Source organism: Erinaceus europaeus, chromosome 5 (assembly GCF_950295315.1).
Source record: "Erinaceus europaeus chromosome 5, mEriEur2.1, whole genome shotgun sequence".
Classification (NCBI taxonomy): domain Eukaryota; kingdom Metazoa; phylum Chordata; class Mammalia; order Eulipotyphla; family Erinaceidae; genus Erinaceus; species Erinaceus europaeus.
The window spans coordinates 40,898,212-40,915,871 of record NC_080166.1 but is presented as its reverse complement, the minus strand read 5'-3'; the positions used below and the strand labels follow the sequence as shown (position 1 = coordinate 40,915,871).

The window sequence follows — 17,660 nt, the reverse complement described above, 5'->3', positions numbered from 1 at the left end:
CTGAGGCTATAAGCTCAGTGTGGCACTCTGTGGGTCCTAGGATGGAAGTCATGCCAAGCAAGGTCTCTGTTATGAGACAGTAGTGCCTGGAAGCTAGTTAAAACTTTGTTGGCTGGATTCCTGATAATTTGTGTTTTGTTCTCTTATCAGGCTCTGGGATGATGGGATTATAGATCCAGTGGACACCAGGCTGGTCTTAGGTCTCAGCATCAGTGCTGCTCTCAATGCACCAATCCAGAAGACTGATTTTGGCATCTTCAGGATGTAGCTGGCAGAGGAAGTGTCTTTTGTTGACTATGCACCAAAAATTAATATATTGGTAGCACTAAAAGTTTAGATGTTTTCAACATATAGTTACTACATGACATTGTTTTCCTAACACAAGTATGTTGTACTTTTCTAAGTTAAAAAAAAAATCGGTGGAGATATTTATTTGATGAACTTCATTTTCTTTTGAGTTTTCTCAAAATTTTCTATGGCTCAGTTTTACCACCTAGAGAATAATTTGTTATCCTTTATAACCTACAAGTAGTATGAACAGTTCTATATGAAACTGTAAACCTGGGTATTATTTAGTTTATAAATAAAGTTGTACTTCCATTGAGATGATTTGCTTTGATGGTTGTGCATGATGATAGTTTAACACATTTTTAAGAAGAATCCTCTCTTTTCCCAGTGAGTTAGGTTTCTTGCCTGCACTTTTTAAGTTCTGTTTTCTACTGTCTCTGCTGGCCCTATTCCTTTCTGGCTCACAACTGTCTTCAAAGTTACCATTAACCTTCATGCTACTGGCGGTTCTTTTCTGACTATATTTGGTTAAATTCTGTGACACTAGTCACAGAATTTAGTCACTTGTTTGAAGTCACTTGTTTGAAGAAATGCCGTCTGTCCTTAGCTTCTGTCCTGTGGCACTCTAGGTTTTTTGACAGTTCTTGTTAAGCTATTATTTTATTTTATTTTATTTTATTTTATTTATTCATTATTGGATTGAGAGAAGTTGAGAGGGGAGGAGGAGGGAGAGAAACAGAGAGACACCTGCACCCCTGCTTTACCACTCGTGAAGCTTCTGCATGTGGGGACACAGGGCTTGAACTCAGGTCCTTGTGTACCATAATGTGAGCACTTAACCAGGTGTGCCACCACCTGTCCCCCTTGTTCAGCTTTTCTTTTCTTTTTTTTTAAAATTATTTTATTTATTTTATTTTTGAGGGAGAGGAGCACTGCTCAGCTCTGGCTTATGGTGGTGTGGGGGATTGAACCTGGGACTTTGGAGCCTCAGGCATGATATTCTCTTTGCATAACCACTATGCTATCTACCCCCACCCTTGTTCAGCTTTTCTATAGGCCTTTCTCCCTCTGATATTTCCTGCATCCACTTCGTCTTCATTACTTGTCTTGATTTTTCATCAGTAATGTGAATTAATATACTCTTGTTTAAAAAGAGACAAGTAATCTAAAATTTTCTATTCATATGTTTTTTTTAACCATCTTAGCCATTTTACAGACATTTCTGTGGTAGTGAGTGTATTCACATTGTACATCCATCTCTATAACTTTTCATCATCTTAAACTGAAATTGTGAACTTATTAAACATTAGCTTCTCATTCCCCATCCTACCCCTTGGCATATCTCATTCTTGAGTGTATGTGGTTCTCATGCCTTGGTTTCTTGTTGATTTTTTAAGTACCCCACAACCTTTATGGCACTAGTTTTCTAACTATTCAGGCCATTCACAGTTTTTTTGTTTTTTTTTTTTGTCTTATTTTTTTATTGCCAAGGTTATTGCTGGGGCTTGGTGCTTGAACTATAAACTTAACCCATCTGGCTGCCACATTTTTACTTTAAGAGGGGAAGAGACAATAGGGAGGGAGAGAGAGAGAGAGAGAGAGAGAGAGAGAGAGAGAGAGAGAGAATGAATCCTGCAGTACCTGCTTCACTTGTGGAATGCCCCACTGCAGGTGGAAAGTGGGGGTTCAAGCCTGAGTCTTTGCTCATAGTAATCTGTGTGCTTAACCAAGTACACCTGGCCCCATATTCAGTTTTTTAAAAAATTTTATTATTTTTTTATTTATAAAAAGAAGACAATGACAAAACCATAGGATAAGAGGGGTACAACTTCACACAACTCCCACCACCAGATCTCTGTATCCCATCCCCTCCCCTGATAGCTTTCCTATTCTTAACCCTCTGGGAGTATGGACCCAAGGTCATTGTGGGATGCAGAAGGTGGAAGCTCTGGCTTCTGTAATTGCTTCCCTGCTGAACATGGGCATTGACAGGTTGATCCATATTCCCAGCCTGCCTCTCTTTTTCCCTAGTAGGGTGGGGCTCTGAGGAATCAGAGCTCCAGGACACAATGGTGGGGTTGTCTCTCCAGGGAAGTCTGGTCGGCATCATGCTAACATCTGGAACCTGGTGGCTGAAAAGAGAGTTAACACATGAAGCCAAACAAATTGTTGTCCAGTCATGGACCTAAAGGCTGGAATAGTGCAGATGAGTTGGGGGGGTTCCTCCATTTTGTAGATAGCTAGTAGGCACATTTTAGTTATATTCCAAAGGCCCTGTGGCTATACTAGATTTTTTCCCCCTGAGTCTGAAATGTGATATGCAGGTGGATCCAAGCTATTGTCTGGGGAGATGATGTCATGGCTGGAGAAGGAACAAAAAGCTGCACCAGGGAAGAGAGTAGCTCCCTAATATGGGGAAGGGGTATAAATATTGTTGACTGTAAGCCCCATCTATTTGATTTGGTCTGGGGCCCATATTCAGCTTAGGAGCCTATGTGACCTCTGCTTCCCTGTAGACCTGAGCTCACATTCTTTGGTCATGAGTAGGAACATTCCAAGCTGCCCTAATATCGGGACCCATCTTCCTCAGGTGTAGCATAGAGTATGTTGTCCATCCTCCCTTTGGAGGATGGGGAACATTCTCTACCGTTGTTGATCCAAGTTGAGGGCAAGGTCCTATGGGGACCCACAAAGGGGTCTATTTTTTTGTTCCTGATAGAGATGACTGGTAACAATGGAAAGAGGGATTTATTTGAGGTCTAGGCCCATCATGTCTGTTTGGGAATCTCAGGACTCCCCGACCATATTCAGTTTTTAACGTAGTTCTCCCCAGAGGTCCAGACCTGCACATGTATAACATGTCTACACTGATTATCTTACAGGAACCTCAAATTCAACGGTCAGGTTCTATTGATTTATTGAATTATTGATTCCTATTTCTTGAATTCCATCACTGTTTTTGTCTTTTACATGTGCAAACCTTAGAAATGTTCTACATGTATCCATTTCTTATCTAGTCTGACCTGTCCATTCCTTTGATATTAGAATGGCTATTCTTAGCATGTGGGTCATGTTCTTTTATTTAAAATCATCCACCAGTTCCCTGGAAGTGCCAAATCCTAACACCCTTCGTGGTCTTAATCATCAGCTCTTTTTTTTTTTTTTAAATTTATTTTTCCCTTTTTGTTGCCCTTATTGTTTTTCATTGTTGTTGTAGTTGTTGTTGTTGATGTCGTCGTTGTTAGGACAGAGAGAAATGGAGAGAGGAGGGGGAGACAGAGGGGGAAGAGAAAGATAGACACCTGCAGACCTGCTTCACCGCCTGTGAGGCGACTCCCCTACAGGTGGGGAGGGGGCTCGATCCGGTATCCTTACACTGGTCCTTGCGCTTTGCGCCACGTGCGCTTAACCCACTGCGCTACCGCTGGACTCCCAGTCATCAGCTTTTTTAAGTCTCATCTCCTTGATAATATTTAGTACTTGGTGCTCCAGCAAGTCAGGATTTCTTCTAGTTTATTGAGTCTATGAAATCTTTCCTACCTTAGCATCTACAATACAAGTTTCCCACTGCCACAGATTTCGATTTTTGCTTTTTCATAAATACTTTTTTGTGCCTCCGAATTCTAGACTCAGATACTACATGCCCTTCTGCTGAATGTAAACACTACTGAGCAAGGACTTTCCTGTTTACCCTGTATCTCCAGTGCCTAGCACTTGGTGAAAGAGTGAAAATAAAATATGTATTATAATTGATGTACTAGGATCACACAGTATTAAAATTAAGTGATTGATGGTATGATTTAATAATAGATACTTTCTCAATAAAATTAAAATTTCAAACTTGTGTTTGTGATTAAAACTTTATTTATTTATTTCCAGAGCATTGCTCAATTGTGGCTTATGGTGGTGCTGGAGATTGAACCTGGGACCTTTTATGTCTTGGGTATGAGAGTCTGTGTAATCATTGTGCTATTTTCCCAGCCTGAGGTAGAATTTATTTATTTATTTATTTATTTATTTATATTTATGATTAATAGTAGGTTACAAGATTGTAAGATTACAGTGCATAGTTTTACACCATGCCCACCACCAAAGTTCTGTATACCCACCCTATCAATGAGGTTGTATCAGGAACTCTGTCTAGTTTTTTTTGAGATGTATACAGATAGATAATCCCAATTGAGAGGTTGTGTTTTAGAAGAAACATACTAAGTCTTTAAGATAAATTATATATAAAGTATATATACTATGTTAAAATTTCAGTAAAAAATTATATCCATTTTAAAAATGACTTTCTTTATATCAGGATCATGTGGTATTCCTTTGGTAGAACATATTTCATGGATATTTTGTCTTTGTTAGGAAGATCATGGTTATCACTCTTAAGACATTTTGTACAATTACCAAAATAGGCATCATTTTTCCAGCTTTATTGACAAAATTTTGATTTACAGAATAGTTGTTGTACAAGGGTACGTCTCCAAATTTTCCCTCAATAGAGATCAGCACATTTCACCCTTCACTAAACCTATAGGATTTTTGTCCCGCCCTCTTGTATATATAATAGTAGTTAACTATATATTTGAGGTGCACAGTACTGATTTGATATAGGACTATATTGTGAAATAGTTACCACAGTGTGGCTACTTCATGCATCTACTGCTTTGAATATTACTTTAATTTTTTGTAATGAGACTATTTGAGGGTGTTAGTTTGTATTTTGGTTATTATAGTTATGAATTTCAGTCAGCATAATGTGAACAGCTGGGACCAGATGGTAGCATACCTGACAGAGTGCACACATTTTCATGCTTAAGGACACAGGTTCAAGCACCTGTTTCCCACCTGTGGGGGAGAAGCTTCACATATGGTGAACCAGTGTTTCAGATATCTCTCCTCTGTCTCTCCCTCTCTATCTCTGTCTCTAATCAAAGAAAAAAGGGAGGGGAAAAGGACTGCAGGGAATACTAGAGTTGTCCTGTAGTCATGGTGCACCAGTGATAAACTTGATGGCAAAGTAAATGAATAAAAATAGAACTAAGTAGTCTCTAGGTAAGTTCCTCTGGACATTTTTTAAAGTGTGAAAACAAATCAAATTTTCTTTGTTTTTCAGTTTTCAAGAAAAATGTTTTAAAATTTAGAATATGTTGAAAAATTTTTAAAATGAATTTCCTACACTAGCAGAAGTACCTGTTGTTGAAGGGGGAAAAAACTGATAATTTACCAGACTTGCATGCTTGTGTGCAAGACACCAATACAGAAAGGACATGTACATGGATAGAAAATAGCAAGGTTAGGAATTATTTCATTAATAAGACTTTTTTGGAGAGCAAAGGTGATCACATAGTCTCTTTTTTTCCACCATAGTTGTTGCTGGGGTTCGGCCTACTTGACTCCACTTTTCCAGCCATGACATCGCCGCCCCAGACAATAACTTGGATCCACCTGCATATCACATTTCAGGCTCGGGGAAAAAAAAAAACTAGTATAGCCACAGGCCCTTTGAAATATGACTAAAATATGTCTACTAGCTATCTACAAAATGGAGGAACCCCCCCCAACTCTTCATCTGTACTATTCCAGCCTTTAGGTCCATTATTGTTCAACAATTTGTTTGGCTTTGTATGTTAACTCTCTTTTCAGTCACCAGGTACCAGATGCTAGCATGATGCTGAACAGACTTCCCTGAACAGACAACCCCATCAATATGTCCTGGAGCTCAGCTTCTACAGAGCCCACCCTACTAGGGAAAGAGAGAGGCACTGTTGGTATACTTCTAAATTCTGCTTATAAGACCTGTTGGGAACATGTGTAAGCCTGATAGAGCTTAGGGAGAACCACTCCCATCTTTGGATGGAGGTCTGAGAAGATAACCTCTTGGTAAGTCTCTCTCAACCGAGGTGAGCATAAGGGGGGAAACTCAGACTTGGTTCTTTCCTTCTTGACTCTCAGGCCCACAGATACCCCAGTACTTCCCTCCATTAACCACAGGCCACATGGCTGCAAATTCACTTATTCAAAGTCACCTTCTGATCACAGAAGAACACACCTTATCACACACTTCATCACACACCTCAGACCCCAGACAAGAGAAATTCCAAACTATATGGCCTCTTGATATTCATCTTCTCTCTGTTTCACCCTACGAGTTTAACCTCTATGCTTCTCTCAAATACCTTTGGATAATTAAGTTGCTTGTGTTATGGAGAATAACTGTCTTGTATCTCATCAATTCCTGTCATACCAGCCCCCTACCTTAGGGGCATGCTGACTGTTAAGAAACCTGTAATTTCTGTCATATTTCAACAATAATTACCTCCATTGTTTTTCTATTTAAGTCATGTCAATTTTGCTAATAGACAGACTCTAGGATTCTGGGACTCTAGGACTCAGATTCTAGGCACGCTAAGAGTCCCCTGGTGTCTTTTACTTCGTGTCACCCTTGTCGTGAGCGAGAAAGAACCAGCCCGTTACCTTTCCCCTGGAGACCACCCTGCTGGAGAAGGAGAGAGACACCCCGAAAAAGACCTTCTGTTTTGATCATCACGTTAGGTTCGCTTGTATTGCTTACCACTATGGTCTATTTACATAATCATTGATTTCACTGGTTTAATCCCCACTGGTTCGCATGCTTTTTCCTTCTCCCCACCCCCTATCCAACGTACTTCGTCTTCCTGACACTTCTGCCTCAGGAGATATGAAGGACAGTATTTTCTAATGAATAGAGATAGATTGTTGAACTGCATCCCTGCTCATCAATAAAGATTGAACTGCGTTCCCAGCCATGAGTCCCTGGTCGTCTTTCTCCCACCTGTGAGGCTAGCCCGGCACAACATGGTGTCTGGAAGGTGGCAGGACATAAAGTGAGACAAAATGGTTAATGAACAGGAACCAAAAAGTAGGAGCAGAGCAGATGAGTAGCTCTTGCTTGAGTTTAATAGCTAGTATGAGGTTGAATAAAAATATGGTCTGAGAAAATGGTGTCAGAGTAGAGAAAAGGGCTAGAAAATTGGATTAGGCAAGAGAGTAGCTTCCATTCTTGAAAAAAATTCTCCATCTACTCAACCTAGGGCACATATATATATTTAGCATCAAAGTCTGTGTAACCTCTGAGTCCCTGTTGGTCTGAGTTTATGGCTCATGGTCACAGCTGGGAATATTACAGTCTGAACTCATTTCAGGGCCAATTTTCCTCAAGTGGCAGGGCAGGATATCCAGGCTCCCTTTGGAAACTAGGGCAGTTCCTACCATCACTGCTTTATGTTGAGGGCAAAGTCCTGGGAAAGGCCACAAAAGGGTTTGTGATGATGTTCCTGATAGAAGTGACCAGTGGTGGTGCAGAAAGAGGTCCATTAGAGGTCTAGGCCCATCATATTTGTGTGGGAATCCAAGGATTCTCTGACTAGGGCCTCAGATCATGAGGTGGTATGATATTGACCAAAAGGGCCATTATTAAGTGGGCCAGTCTCTTGTCCTTATCCAATTTTTGTAGTCCTCTTTTTATCGGATGACCTTAGACTTCCTCCCAGTTGTTTAAGCATTGAGTTATCATTTGTTGAACCCAACCAGAAGTTTTTTGGATCTGATATCTTAATTCTTCTTGTTTACTCCTTATTAGTACTTTGGCAAGCACGAATTTGTTCTCTGTATCTATGTGCTTGCATTTCTTGATTTAGATTTCAAATGTACTTTAGATCATATGATATTTATATTGTTTTCTTACTTATTTCCCTTAGCTTAATTCCCTCAAGGTCCATTTATGTCCTAAATGGCAAGATTTCTTTTTTTTATTAAATTTTTATTAGTGTCTTAATAATGATTGACAAGATTGCAAGACAGCAGTTACAATTCCACATAGTTCACACCACCAGAGTTTTTTTTTTTTTTTTTTCTTCCTCCTCCAGGGTTATTGCTGGGCTCGGTGCCTGCACCATGAATCCGCCGCTCCTGGAGGCCATTTTTTCCCCCTTTTGTTGCCCTTGTAGCTTCGTTGTGGTTATTATTATTGCCCTTGTTGATGCAATTCGTTGTTGGATAGGACAGAGAGAAATGGAGAGAGGAGGGGAAGACAGATAAGGGGAGAGAAAGATAGACACCTGCAGACCTGCTTCACTGCCTGTGAAGCGACTCCCCTGCAGGTGGGGAGCCGGGGGCTCGAACCGGGATCCTTACGCCGGTCCCTGCGCTTTGTGCCACATGCGCTTAACCCACTGCGCCACCGCCTGACCCCCCACCAGAGTTTTTTAATGTTTTTTTTCATATTCCATCCATCACATGTACATCTGTGTGCATATATGTGTGTATATATATATAATAGCTGCTTTTTAATTTTTTTAAAATACCAGAGCACTGCTCAGCTCTTAATGGGAATTGAACCTAGGACCTGGAAGCCTTAGGAATGAGAGTATGCATAATCATTATGCTATCTTTCCCACCCTTATAGTTTCTTTATTAATTCATTCACTAAGATAAAAATCATTTTCAGGTCTTGTCTTATAAATAATGCAGCAATGAACTCGGAGGTGTAAATACTTGTTGTTTACTATTCTCCATTTAAGGATTTATTTTTTTCCAAAATGTTGTTCTTTAATCTTTATTACTACTGAGTGTTTTGATACCATTTCATGTCATTTGATATCAATCTACATTGACTTCACTGTTGCATGATACCACTTTGTATAAATGTCCTATTCAACTTAACCACTCTGCTGGGTCATTTCTGGTTTCCTATAACTACAGATAGTCCTGCTACTAGTATTTTACAGGTTTTTCTTTTCCTAATTGTGATTGTTTTCTCAGTACAAATTTCTAGAAGTGGAACTGTTGGATCAAAGTGTATGCACCCTTTTAAGGCATGTTGCTAAATTCTGTTCTATAGATAAGAGGTGGAAGACTGAATGGTTTCACTTATAAGTAGACACTGGAGAACTGAAACACATGAACTTGCAAAAAACCAAAACAATTATCCCCCCCCAAAAAAAACCAATTAGAAATAAACTGTCTAAAACTTTATGAGAACTATTGTGGTTATCACTGGGAGGGTGAGGGCACAGAACTTTGGTGGTGAATGTGGTGTGGAACTATACTCTGTAATTTTACAATCTTGTATACCACTATTATTCACAAATAAGAAAAATAACTTGTCACCAAGTTGCAGATGCTATCATGATGCCAACCTGACTTCTCTGGGCAGATGACCTCACCAGTGTGTCCTGGAACCTCACCTCACCAGAGCCCTACCCCACTAGGGAAAGAGAAACAATTGGGTATATGAATCAACCTGCCAATGCCTATGTCCAGTGGAGGAGCAATTATAGAAGCCAGACCTCACACCTTCAGCACCCAAAAAATAATTTTGGTCCATACTCCCAGAGGGGTAAATGTTAGGTAAAGATGGTCAGGGCTCTAAACTCCAGTTCCACCAGGACCCAGAGAGAAGAAAAAAAAAAAAGAAAAGAAAAAAGGACACTCAGAAGTATTAGGTATGACTTAGAAAGGAAGAAAAGACAAGACTTGGGGCTCTGTGTAGGTTTGATAGAGCTTAGGGAGAACTCCCCCATCCTTGGATGGAGGTCTGAGAAGATACCCTCTTGTTAGTCTCTCAACCGAGGTGAGCAAAGGGGAGAAACCGTCTCTCAGACTAAGTTCTTCCCTTCCTGACTCTCAAGCCCGCAGAGACCTCACTGCCTCTCTCCATTAACTGCAGGCCACATGGCTGCCTGCCTTACAGTTCATTCAAAGTTCATCATTTGATATCTACAAAAGGCCAACATACATGAAAAATTGCTCCAGGTCACTGAATGTCAGAGATATGCAAATAAAGACAACAATGAGATATCCTCTCAACCCTGTGAGAATGTCATACATCAAAAATGACAGCAGCAACATATGATGGAGAGGTTGTTGGGACATAAGAACCCTTCTGCATTGCTGGTGGGAATGTAAATTGGTCCAATTCCTGTGGAGAGCAGTCTGGAGAACGCTTACAAGGTTAGAAATAGACCTTCCTTTTTGCTTTCCCCATCATGCAGGACCCTAGTCAGGGAATCCTGGGATTCCCACATAGACATGTTGGGCCTAGACCTCACTGGTTATCTCCATCAGGAACATCTCTACTAGGACCCTCTTGTGGTCCTCTACAGGACCTTGCCCTGAATGTGGGTCAATATTGGTAGGGACTGTCCCATTCTCTAAAGGGAGGTTGGGTCAACATATTCTACCAGGCTAGAAAGACGGTCCTGCAATGAGTACAGCCTAAGATGTTCCTAGCCATGACCACAGAATGTGAGCACAGACCTACAGGGATGCACAGGATACACAGGCTCGTGTGCTGAATTTGGACTCCAGATCATATCGATGGGGTTTACAATTAACAAAATGTATATACTTCTCCCATATTTGGGAGCTACTCTCTTCCCTGATCCAGCTTTCTAGTCCTTTTTCGAACTATAACACAATAGCGTTAGCCCACCTGCATGTTAGCTGTCTGGATCAGGCAAAAGTTAATATATTAAAAATATATTTGAAATATATTTCAAATATATTTTGAAATATCCCCTAAACAGACCTTTTAGCCTTTTCCAAAATGGAGACCCCCAAATCTCATCTGCTATATTCTGACCTTTAGTTTCCTGATTATTAGACAATTTGTTCTGCTTTATATTTTAATGCTTTTTCAGCCACCAAGTTGCAGATGCTACTATAATGCCAATCTGACTTCCCCGGACAGATGACTTCACCAGTGTGTTCTGGAAACCCACCTCTCCAGACCCTTGCACCAGTAGGGAAAGATAGAGACATGCTGGGAGTATGGACTGACCCTCCAACATCCATGTCCAGTGGAGAAGTAATTACAGAAGTCAGACCTTTTACTTTCTGCACCTCATAATGATCCTGGGTCCATGCTCCCAGAGGAATAAAGAACAGGAAAGTTTCCAATAGAGGGGATGGGATATGGAACTCAGGTGGTGGGAATAGTGTGGAATTGTACCCCTCTTATCCTATGGTCTTAATGATCATTATTAAATCAATAAAAAAAAAAGAAGAAAAGGACACTTAGTATTAGGTTTGACTTAGAAAGGAAGAAAAGGCAGGATCACAGAAAAAAAGATATATATATGAATAGTCAACCCATATGTGTGATCTTGGGAGAACTACTGCAGTTTCAAGTGGATGGATTGGGGACACAGAACTCTGGTGGTAGGAAAGGTGTGGAGTTATACCCCTGCTCGCTTATAACTTTGTACATCAATAATAAATCACTAATAAAAAATTAAAGTACAAAAGGGGAAAATGGCTTGTCAAAAATTATGCTTTATAAGTGTAATTTATGGTATAAGCATTACTGTATAGAATGAAGTAACTGTTGAAATTTCTTGACCCTAGACTCCCTGATACTTGTTTTTTGAAATCCTAGTTCCCTTTGCATCTATGTTTAAAATATATGTTATCTGTCTACAGGTACATTTTTTGACAAATAATAAACCATGAGACATGTATTTCAGGCTCTGTTTTATTATCATACAATCCTGCTCCAAGGCAAGTCTATATATTTCAGAGACTCCTGCCCACAGGCAGAAAGACAGTTGGATTGCCACATCAGTCACCCATAAATCTGAATGTCGGTTGCTGCCCAAGGGTCTGGAGATTGTGTACAGGATAACTGGAGTAAACTCAATATCTTATGGAATCAAAAGAATGTGCCTGACATTATGACATTTGGATAATGATTGTTTCAAGCACCCTTACCCTGATGTTTTCTCCCTTAGAAATAAATGTGTTTTGAGTTTTGTTTTTGTTTTGTCTGAAGAATATTTAAAATGCATAAATTTTACAAATAAATATTTCTTGAAGCTTGGGATGGACAGGGCACACACTTGACAATGCCCTAGCTAGGGATATTATATGTGTGTATTCTCACCTGACTTCTTCTGATCAACTGTATGGTGACTGGCTGTAGTTTATCTCTACCTTGGGGCACATCTAATTCTAGGGCCCTGGCACTAGCTAAGGTTCTCCACCTGCAATTTATAAGTATCACCTAGTAGGATTATAGTGTTTAGGAAACCAGTGTTTATTTCATTCAGAAAACATGCCTGGGCAGATGACCTCATCAATGTGTCCCAGAACCTCACCTCTCCAGAGCCTTACTCCACTGGGGAAAGATAGAAACAGGCTGGAGGTATGGATTGACCTACCAATGTCCATGTCCAGCAGAGAAGCAATTACAGAAGCCAGACCTCCTACTTTCTGCACTCTTTAAATAATTTTGATCCAAACTCCTCAAGGGATAAAAAAATAGGGAAGTTGGGAGTCGGACAGTAGTGCAGCGGGTTAAGCACAGGTGGTGCAAAACGCAAGGACTGGTGTAAGGATCCTGGTTCGAGCCCCTGGCTCCCCACCTGCAGGGGAGTCACTTCACAAGCTGTGAAGCAGGTCTGCAGGTCTCTATCTTTCTCTCCCCCTCTCTGTCTTCCCCTCCTCTCTCCATTTCTCTCTGTTGTCCTATCCAACAATGACATCAATAACAATAATAATAAAAAGGGCAACAAAAGAGAATAAATAAATAAATAAAGTAGGGAAGCTTCCAGTGGAGGGGATAGGAGATGGTGGTGGGAGTGGGGTAGAACTGTAACCCATTATCTTACAATATTGTTAATCTTACAATATTGTTAATCATTGTTAAATTACTAATAAAAAATTAAAAAAAGAAAAAAGTGCATAGGTGATAAGACATTAGCAACAAGTCATGAAGACTTAGCATGAATGCAGGAGAGGTACTGTGGTTGTAGAAAGAACAGACTAGAGAAAGGTTAGGAGACCATATTGACACCAGATATGCTATTTTTAAAACTTTTTAAAGTTGTGTGAACTTGATGGTGACTATAAGGAACCAACAGTTTGTCTGACCTCACAGTTCTTCTTTCTTTTCATGTGCCCAACTTTGTTCTCCATGTCCCCAGGCCCCCTTTTTCTCTTCCAGTACTGGGATGATATGCTGCTGAGGGGTTGAGGGTTGCAGGGGCAGAAGATCAAACAGTATGCCTTTCACACTCCTGAACCTTTATGTCTTTGATGTTGTCTAGACAAGAGAAGTTCTCAGCTATTATGTCCTGAAGAGTGCTTTCTTCCCTTCCCTATCTTTCTTCCTCTGGTAAGCCAATAATGCATATATTATTTCTTTTGAAGTCATCTCATAGGTCTCTGTTGTTGTTTTCAGTATCTCTTAATCTCTTTTTGAGATCTCTTACTTCTTTTTTAGTTCTCTCTAATTTGTCCTCGAACTTGCTAATTCTGTCTCCAGTCTCATTTATTCTATTCGCTCTCCCCTCTACTGTTTTCTGGAGTTCATCTATTTTGTTACCCTGTTCTAATACTGTTTTAGCTTGTTCAGCTAATTGTGTTCTTAGCTCAGCTATTTCAGTTTTCAGCTCTCTAATAACCTTGAGATAATGAGTGTTTTCTTTCAGAGTCTCATTGGTTGTTTCTGCATTTCTTTTTTCTTCTTTTTTTTCTACCCTCATTAATTTATTTAATTCATATTTATTTGTTTGTTTTAGATAGTGACAGAAAACGAGAGTGACCACAGCACCAAAGCTTCTTTCAGTGTGGTGGGGGCTGGGCTCAAACCTGGGTTGTGCACAGGGCAAAGCAGTGTACCTTGTGGCCCGTTTTCTTATTTAAGATTGGGGAGGACGGGAGAGAGGACACACCGGAGAATCTCTGGTGCAGTGGGTACAGCCTCCTACCTGCAAATCCCGTGCCGTAGCAGCTGTGCTGCATCCCAGGCTGGTTTTTTGTTTGTTTGTTTGTTTGTTTTTTAAATTTCTTTATTGGGGAATTAATGTTTTACATTCAACAGTAAATACAATAGTTTGTACATGCATAACATTTCCCAGTTTTCCATATAACAATACAACCCCCACTAGGTCCTCTGCCATCCTTCTTGGATCTGTATTCTCCCCACCCACCCACCCCAGAGTCTTTTACTTTGGAGCAATATGCCAATTCCATTTCAGGTTCTACTTGTTTTTTCTTTACTGATCTTGTTTTTCAACTTCTGCCTGTGAGATCATCCTATATTCATCCTTCTGTTTCTGACTTATTTCACTTAACATGAAATTTTCAAGGTCTATCCAAGATTGGCTGAAAACGGTGAAGTCACCATTTTTTATAGCTGAGCAGTATTCCATTGTATAGATATGCCACAACTTGCTCAGCCACTCATCTGTTGTTGGACACCTGGGTTACTTCCAGGTTTTGGCTATTACAAATTGTGCTGCCAAGAACATATGTGTACACAGATGTTTTTGGATGGGTGTGTTGGGTTCCTTAGGATATATCCCCAGGAGAGGAATTGCAGGGTCATAGGGTAAGTCCATTTCTAGCCTTCTGAGAGTTCTCCAGACTGTACTTCACAGAGGTGGGACCAATTTACATTCCCACCAGCAGTGTAGGAGGGTTCTTTTGACCCCATACCCTCTCCAGCATTTGCTGCTGTTACTTTTTCTGACATTCTCACAGGAGTGAAGTGATATCTCATTGTTGTCTTTATTTGCATTTCTCTGACAATCAGAGACTTGGAGCATTTTTTCATGTGTTTCTTGGCATTTTGGATCTCTTCTGTGGTGAATATTCTGTCCATGTCCTCTCCCCATTTTTGGATGGGGTTATTTGTTGTCTGTTTGCAAGTTCATTATATATTCTGGTTATTAGCCTCTTGTCTGCTATATGGCATGTAAAGATCATCTCCTGTGAGGGGTTTCTTGGTTTGGGTAGTAGTTTCTTTAGCTGTGCAGCAGCTTTTTAATTTGATGTCGTCCTATAGGTTTATGCTTGTCTTAGTCTTCTTTGTAATTGGATTCATTTCATTGAAGATGTCTTTAAAATTTATGTGGAAAAGAGTTCTGCCAATATTTTCCTCTATGTATCTGATAGTTTGTGGTCTAACATCTAAGTCCTTGATCTACTTGTAATTTGCTTTTGTATTTGGTGAAATATAGTGGTTCAGTTTCATTCTTCTGCATGTTTCAACCCATTTTTTTCCAACGCCATTTGTTGAAGAGACTCTGCTTTCCCCATTTAATAGTCTGGGCACCTTTGTCAAAGATTAGATGTGTTTCTGCATTTCTGATGACAATTTTTGCAAACTCTTTACTCACTCCTGTGATTATTTCCTTAACTAGTGTTTGGATGTTGACCTCATTATTTTGTGCGTCAACTTTTGGGGGGCTTTTAGCTGGACTCTTGTCCTGGTTCATTTCTCCAATATTTCTTCTTGTTGGTTTAACCATTTTATATAGTATGTAATTAGGTCCCTGTCTCAGTACTTTTCAAATTACTGGTCACTTATGCCTGGATTGACTTTGTCTATGTAAGGTACTTAAAGGGTTCACAGTTGTGGAAATTGACAGTTATTTCAATATTTTTTTAATCCCTAAATTGGAGCACAGTGGCTTAAAAACCTCTTTTGTTCTTTTTCTTCCCTATAGTCTATGGGTGCCTAAGGGCTTTTAAACTATAAGTTGGCTTCTTAGTTTAATCACTGACTCCTGACCAAAGATAAAGCAGGGTGGGGTAGTGGTTATGCAAAGCTCCTGAGTTTCCTGGCTAGTTCTAGTTCTCTGTCCCCTGGTGTCAGCACAGGGAGCCATCCCCCCCGCCCCTGCTGCTGCAGCTTCTGAAGGCAGTAGCAATGGAGACTCAAATTTGCATTTGGTGAGTCTTAGGGGAGTCCTCTCCTCCCTTAAGCCATCTTTTTGTTAGTGAAACAGACTGGAGGTGGTGTCTCAACTGGTAAACTGCAGGGCTGTTACCAGCCACTTAATCTCTCCCTAGGCTCCTCTCTGTCCATGAGCCACACATATTTGCACTCACCGGTGATTTGGTAGGTTCCTGAAGTCGTTCTTGTCCTGTCTTGTTGCATTCCCAGGTGGTCTTCTTTGGTCTCCTATGCAGAAACATGCACCAGATGACACTGGGTGACTGCTGGTGTGAACCACTCAACAGGGATGATCTGTTCTTCAGTTTTGTCGGAGTCTATTTATTTAATCCAGATAAATATTTACTGAAGACTGTGTGTCTAGCTTAGAGATGGGATACAAGGATAAGTAAGGCTTGGACCCTATCCTTGTGCAGCAGATAGTAACTTGAGGATTTATTTCCATTTGTTCTTCCCTTTTTTCTTCACCTTCTTTTCCTTTTCCTCCTTATGTTTTTTTTTTTTCTTGTCACAGGGCTTCAATACTCTAGGTTGACTGTTATATATATGGAGAGAGGGAGAGAAAGAGATAGAGAGATAGAGAGACATCAAAAAAGGAAAGACATCATAGTACTGAAACTTCTTCCAGTGCAGTGGGGATGGAAGGTGGGCTTAAACCTGGATTATAATGCACTTGACTCTTTTGGCAAGAAGGGTATCCTCTTCTCCTTTGGGAACTGCACCCTCTCCTTTTCTGTGCAGTCCTGGTGAATGTGTCAACTAAAAAGCCCTGCTCCCTGGTAGTGCAGCAGGTTAAGCATGCATGGCACGAAGCTCAAGGACCGGCACAAGGATCCCAGTTGGAGCCTCTGACTCCCCACATGTAGGGGGGTCGATTCACAAGTAGTGAAGCGGGTCTGTAGGTGTATATTTTTCCTGTCCCCCCTCTGTTTTCCCCTCCTCTTTCGATTTCTGTCTGTCCTATCCAACAACAATGACAACAATAACAACAGCAATAACAAGAGCAACAAAATAGAAAACAAAAGGCCTCTAATAGCAGTGAATTTGTAGTGCAGGCACTGAGCCCCAACGATAACCTTGGAGGCAAAAAACAACCAAACCAACCAAACAAACAAACAAGCAAACAAAACCCTGCTTCCCAGTCAAGAGCTGGGCACCAGACTGAAGCTGGGGACAAAGATGAAAGGTGACAGTCCAGTGAGCTTGAACAGGTTGCTCATTCTTGCCCTGGGCTTCCTAGCATCCTCTGGTTACTGGGATTCTGTGAACCTGACATGTCCTGGTATCTTGGATTCTTCCAATAGTTTTTTTTTTTTTAAATAATCAGCTTGAGTTCACCTCCTGACTCTGTTTCTATTCTTTTTCTCTTCTTTTCACTTGACCACTTTTCAGCTTTGTGTTGTGGTGATGATTGAGATTCAGCCTGAAACCATGGAGTCTCAAGTATGAAAGTCTTCCTTTACCCCTTTCCTTTCCTTTCTTTTCCTTTCCTTTCCTTTCCTTTCCTTTCCTTTCCTTTCCTTTCCTTTCCTTTCCTTTCCTTTCCTTTCCTTTCCTTTCCTTTCCTTTCCTTTCCTTTCCTTCCCTTCCCTTCCCTTCCCTTCCCTTCCTTTCTCTCTCTCTCTCTCTCTCTCTCTCTTTTTCTTTACAG

The 17,660-nt window shown here is 40.5% G+C and overlaps 1 protein-coding gene across 4 annotated transcripts in view; it reads left to right on the top strand.

The window, feature by feature from the left end:
• MCCC2 (methylcrotonyl-CoA carboxylase subunit 2) overlaps positions 1-4,132 on the top strand; it is a 94,350-nt gene extending 90,218 nt beyond the window's left edge. For all 4 annotated transcript variants that reach the window (XM_060191236.1, XM_060191234.1, XM_060191233.1 and 1 more), the window contains one exon: positions 151-4,132. In XM_060191236.1, coding sequence (XP_060047219.1) covers positions 151-268 — 118 coding nt within the window. In that variant the 3' untranslated portion in view covers positions 269-4,132. The remainder of the gene's footprint in view (positions 1-150) is intronic.
• Positions 4,133-17,660: the final 13,528 nt, after the last annotated feature.